Source organism: Parasteatoda tepidariorum, chromosome 3 (genome assembly GCF_043381705.1).
Source record: "Parasteatoda tepidariorum isolate YZ-2023 chromosome 3, CAS_Ptep_4.0, whole genome shotgun sequence".
Lineage (NCBI taxonomy): Eukaryota > Metazoa > Arthropoda > Arachnida > Araneae > Theridiidae > Parasteatoda > Parasteatoda tepidariorum.
In genome coordinates this window covers 38,511,514-38,517,904 of record NC_092206.1, presented here as the reverse complement: position 1 = coordinate 38,517,904, position 6,391 = coordinate 38,511,514, and the positions used below count along the sequence as shown (strand labels likewise).

At 26.4% G+C, this 6,391-nt stretch overlaps 1 protein-coding gene across 1 annotated transcript in view; it reads right to left on the bottom strand.

Moving 5' to 3' along the window:
* Window positions 1-6,131, bottom strand: part of LOC107447383 (protein O-mannosyl-transferase Tmtc3) — a 133,041-nt gene extending 126,910 nt beyond the window's left edge. Inside the window, exon 1 of the mRNA XM_043039139.2 lies at window positions 5,929-6,131. Within this exon, the coding sequence (XP_042895073.1) occupies window positions 5,929-5,976 (48 nt within the window). The 5' untranslated portion in view covers window positions 5,977-6,131. The remainder of the gene's footprint in view (window positions 1-5,928) is intronic.
* Window positions 6,132-6,391: the final 260 nt, after the last annotated feature.

The window sequence follows — 6,391 nt, the reverse complement described above, 5'->3', positions numbered from 1 at the left end:
TATATATATATATATATATATATACCACACTTTTCCTAAACTTGACTTTTTTACTAGATTTCCCTTAGTATTTTTTCCAGATAGACACATAATATTTTCTCCTTTTCTAGATAACAGCACATTGCAGCTATCCGATCATCTTTTTAAGCGAAAATGCTCGTTACGGAGGAAAAAAGATTAGTACAACAATGACGACCACTGTTACGGAATGAGATACCTACAAGTGACGTGGTGTGAGTATCTCAGTCCTGATTGGTTGTTAAAATTTGGCATTTGTTTACGTTAGCAACTGTTTCTTTCATTCTATTTCGAGTAAGCCATACCCAACAAGTATCAATTTTCTAAAGGACGCATTCTATAAGCTTTCACAAAGATTTCAATTCTTTCACTATATATTTCGTACTTTACACAAAGACAAAGCAGTTACTTGGCACAAAGAAAGAGCTTACTAATTATGCATCAAACTTGGTAAGGTACGCAAAGCAAAAAATATATCATGGTTTCAATAAAATACATAAGCAAATAATAAATCTAAGTTGAGTAAAAGACCTATAAGAGAAAGAATACACCGCTGTATTTAATTAACTTCACGTTTATTAACATTCTAACTTAGATGAAAAAACTTAGCTCAACTTTCACACGTCATTATGCTTATAAAGGATCAGCCGACGCTGACGTCGTAGTTCGCATGTGGGGGTATTCGGGGTTTTCTTCTTCTTGAACTGTAAGTACTAAATCGAAATGGTTTCGAATGATTTTTTCCCTTAAGTTGGGTTATTATGATAAAGTGAGTTGACGAGTGTTGTAGAAATATTGGATCAGACAGATCCTAAAAATGTGCTTTGACTTCAAAAATAAAAAAAGCAATTCAGTAATTTTGGCTCGTACTGAACTATCATATCATACAACTTTACTGTAACCTTAAAATATCAAATTGGATAAAAATCGGCAATTGTGACGAAAATTTCGATTTTTTTACTCCTTTCCTTTTTTAATCGACAATTCAGGAACATTAGTTTACTAGCTTTCTAAATCTGTAACAAGTTTTGCACACCAATCTTTAAAAATGAAGTTATAGATGTTTTTTTCGTATGCTGACAGACGAAACGGAAACCGGGGGTAACCTCCGAAAACGAAACTATATTGTTTTTTGCTATATTTTGAGTTATTTAACAGTTTTAATTTGTTTAAATTATATTTTTAAAACAAATATAGTTAAATTTTGAACAATTATAGTTAAATTTTGAACAATTAATTTTTTATTAATTAATTGCTAAATTATTCTAGTATTTTTTGAAAACTACACACTTTAAAGGCATTTTCTGAAAAAATTTGATTTTGAAAAAATCTCTGTACACTGCCTTACGTTAGAAAGAAAGTTTATTACAGAATTCGTTGAAACTTTGAATGTATAATTTAGGTAATATTAACTATGTTTTAAACAAGAGCAAAAGTCTAAGTATGAATTTATTAGTTTTATATTCTAATTAAAAATGTTTGAGAATTTTCTTGTAAAAAGTCAATATTAAGCAATATGTTCAGTTCTGTTTCATTATGTTTTTAATATTTTATAATTGAGATTTTTTCTCAAAACTCAGATAACATATTATTGATCTACAAAAAAATATTTGATTTAAAAAAATTAGCATCGAAAAAAATTATTATAGAAATAGTTAATAATTATAATTAAATTATAGGTGCTTTTTAAATAAAAATTATTGGTTAATATTAAAGGGAGAATATTATAGACTAATGTTAAAAGGAGATATAGGGCCATATACACACATACAGTATATGAGCAACAATATTTAAATTTTAACTCTTTTATTAGATACGCACTCAGAGAAAATAATAATATTAAATAACGAGATATTTTATTTACGTTACAACACTGTAAAATGAATTTTAAAAAAAATAATTTTTCCCTAAATATAATTTTTAGAAATTAGGCTTTACCGTGTATCTAACCTGCGACAATTGGGATTAGCAATTAATTGCTTCGCACTATTAAACCCTACCGGTCCACCTGGCTGTCCGACTTATAACAAACTTTTTAAGTAATTTCTGTTGTAAAGCTGTTAGCGTGGCAAAAAAAAATTTTTAGTTTTTGCCCAAATTCGCCATTTATTTGAAAAAATATCTCATAATTTTTAAAGTTTACTTTAAAATTATAATTTTATGATCCCTGCTTAATAAAAATAGAATTTAATTAAGTCTGTTTCTTAAAAAAAAATTAGTTTAACTCCGTCAATTACCTTAATAGAGTACTAAGTCAAATTACATTATCTTAATTTTTAAACTCGATTACACGATACGATTGCTTAACTTGAGCGGAAATATTGTATTTTTAAGGGAGTTACAAATTTACCCCGTATTTGCAAGGTATCAAATTTGCAAGGTATCAATAATAAGGATTAAAATTTAACTGGTTTTTCAGAGAGCCTATTTAAAAGTAAGCAGCAAATTTTTTTAACACATAAAAATTTTAAAATATGCCTTATTACTATATTTCCTTCAATCTTTTCATAAACCGAAAGAAAATTATTTATTCAACTCCGCTAAATATAATTTCAAACAACACGCAACATATTCAATCAACAATTAATTTATTAGCACTTATTTCTTTAAAAATACGTAATTGAAAGTTAAACTGTTCTAGAATCAATGCTTAATGCTTTACAGATAAGCATATTTAGTGAATTTATTTTGAAATCCCAAAATTATGTATCTAAAACCTAAAAGGGGGAGATCCAAATAAAGTAGATTAAGTTTCGGAATAAAAAGGAGTTTTGACGAAACTATGCCTATTTCCTTGCTTTATTTTTTGATTTTGTATTTTATTTTATTGCCAGCGTTGAACAGCCGTCTTGATTCAGAGTTTACGATACTGTCAATATTCAACTGTGTAGCCTTATAATTTTGAATCCAATCCAGAAGACAAGGGAACTCCTGGATCAATCATTGAGACAAACTAGCCTTCGTGCGTATTTATTAACCATTACCAATTCAACTTTCCCCTGATAAATTTGAAAATGTGGTTTATCACAATACGTTAAAAGCCCTTCTATTAATAAAACAAATTTTATTCATTTCCCAAATTTCGCTAAAATTATATAATTTCTCCCTCTACATTTAATTTTTAGCATTAACTTTGTTTTAAATGCTTAGTTCTGAGTTAAACTGTTCTAGGAACAATACTTAACGTTGCTTTAAATATATTTACTTTAAAATTCTTACTTTAAATATAAACATGTTCAGGGAATTTATCCTTGAAAACTAAAAATATTTAATCCGGAGCACTAGATTTTTCATATTAAATTATGAAATAATTTAATTATTATTTTTATGAAGATTCCGAAATTTAATGAATTATTTAAAAAAAATTATTTGGAATAAGAAAAATTTGAAATAAAAACAGAAAAAAAGCATTAAAAGTTTTCTTTCAATCTTTTGTCGCTAATGATCACCAATCGTATATTTCTTTTTCCTTCACTGAGATAGTTTTCTCATAATTTGGTTTTTATTTTTTTCATAAGTCATTATGCATTGTTTTCAATAAAAAAAGCTTGGATCAATAAAGTCAATTTGCTTTTTTTAAATGAGAAGAAATAATAGAAACAGACAATAAAAAAATTTTTAATCGTATTTCAACCTGTATTTAATTTTCGTTATGGAACAAACATTTGTTTTGGTAAATATAGGAATTTGGTAAATTAGGTAGTTGACTTAGTTGATTACATGTTTTCATCTTAATGATCTACTACGATATTAAGATTATGATAAAATAGTATATTCTTTATTAAACCTTCGAGTGGTTAATAATAAAAAATAATTGAATGTAATAGTTTAAAAAAATTTTAATATAAATAGTTTGTCCAGAAATTATTTTTTTTAATTTATCTATATTTGAAAAAATATAGTTTTAGTAACACATATAGACTGAAAGTGAATATTTCTTTAATGCATTTAAAATATTAAAAAGAAAATTATAAAGAACTCTTTTCATTTGAATTATTTTTGAGACAAAAGAATTTTTTTTACCTTTTTTGTTTTGTTTGGCTAAAAAATAAAACAAAAATTAATTCCTTTTTAATTTCCGATCTTTTGTCTTTCAGTGAAATTTTTCCATTTCATTTCAATTCTTTTTCTTAAATTAAACAATGTATTTTAAGAAAACTACACAATGAGGAATTAACAAACTTAAAGTTATGAAAAAAGAGCTTCTGATTATGTTTCTAACAAACCTCTAGACACCTTCTTTTTTTCAAAGTATTTCTGAGTTAGTAAAAAACTACAAAGAACAAAATATCGTTTTTTTAACGGTAGCGGTACCATCACCATTAAAAAAGTCTTCCTCTAACTTAACTAACTTACGAGAAACTAAACTTGCGTACATTGTAAGAATTACTTATCAAATTTCGGTATAAAGTACAGGCATCATCCGTAAGATCTATTTTTGCTGAAAATTTTTACACCGTAATTTTTTGTAATATTTACTTAATTAGAGTGATTCAGTGATTTTGCAGTAACTATTGCTGTGAAATTTGCTGTATATCAGATTAGTTTTGTTCCAAAAGATGTTCCGGTAAAAATGGATTTTACTTTGAAAATGCCAGCATCCTGAGAGCCGGTATTTGTTAGCATAATTTAATCAAGAATTTCCTTAAGTGCATCTTAGATATAAAAGTGTGCGAAAAAAATTAATGCTTCAACTAATAAATTGTCATTGCTATGTTGTTTAAAGGTCATGAAAAAAACATAAGTGAAGTATTGTTGTGTTAAACAAAATCTATAGCTCTTCTAAAAAATTCCTAAAATGATCTAACATATTTTTAAGAAAGCTAAGTTTTATTATAAAAATTAACTGATGTATTTAGAAACATGAAATTTCTTTTCAACTCTATTTATTCAAGAATGATGAAGAAATAAATGTTTTTGAATGTTTCTTATTTTTAGTTTTTGATTTCAATTGTTTTTAAATGTTGATAATCAGTATCTTTAAAAAAAAGTTTCAGTATAATAATGTATCGGTCTAATAACTTTTCGGTATTTTGTATTTACTATCATTGAAATAACACTTACGTCCATTTTTTAATGAATATATAGAGAAACTTAAAAGAAAAATAGCTCCGCTCAAATTTAATAACACTGAGGGAAAAAAAGGTCAAAATTACCTGAGTATAGTAAAATTTAACGTAATTCTGGCTCGATGGGAACATTAAAAAATTCGATAATTTTAAAGAAGCGGTTCGGTGATGCTTTAGTAAAATTTACAATAAAATATAGTTTATAGAAATACAAATATAAAATATAGTGATACAATTGGGTAAGTGTGCTAGGTTTGTATGATACCTTCGAACATGGCATAAAAACCATTTATTCGGTCAAACTTTTATAATACATAATAAAATTTTAATATAACATGTTAATAAAATTTTAATATAATATGATAATATATGAAAAAGTTTTATAATAAGTGTTAAAATTTAGTAAGTGTGTTAAGTTTATATGATACCTTATAACATGGAATAAAAATAATTTTTTCGGTCAAACTTACTTTTCAGTTTTATATTTCTAACTAGATATATGATAATAATAAGAACTATAATTTGGTAAACCAGAATTTCAGGGAGACCGTAACCATATGAATTAAAAAAATTACAACTGAATGGTTTAAGTACTCTGGTTTAAATATAATTAAGAATTTTATTTTTTTGTTTTCTTTAAACAGAAATGTTATTACCATACAGTACGATAATTTCACCTGAATCTCCGTGTACTTCTTTTTCAAAAAAAATCAAAAGGAAGATGTTTTTAAAATACCAAATTTCAAAACAAATCAATGTATCATTTAATTTAACACTTTAAATCATAGTTTTATCAAAGTCATTAAAAATTAAAAATCACGACATAAAAGTTAAATCTCACCTTCGTTGGTGTTCGATTCGCTGGTGCAGTGCGCCGATACATCTTCATATTGACTCAAATTATTTGGACAATATTTATTAATATACAGAAATATCGTATTTACTTCTTACGCACGTGTCGCGGCGAGTATTCGTGAGACTTATCGAAACTTCGTCTTCTCAGCGTTCACGCTCGTCCGGTTTTGAATGAAAACTCCGGGCAGGTATCTGTCAAAATCTGAAGGCGCCCCCTGGACAAGAATGCAAAATTTCCTTTTATCAAAGATCTGTATCTTGATCTTGAGCAGATAAGATGCACGCATGCTGCATGTATTCTGTATGCGTTGTGTTTTCATGTAATGAATAATAAGTAAAAGAATGAAGATCCGAAATTTTATTAATTTGATAAAAAGGACACCTTGCCCTTTTAAATCAATAAAGAAATTATGAATATCGAGTATCACATTATATATATATATATATAT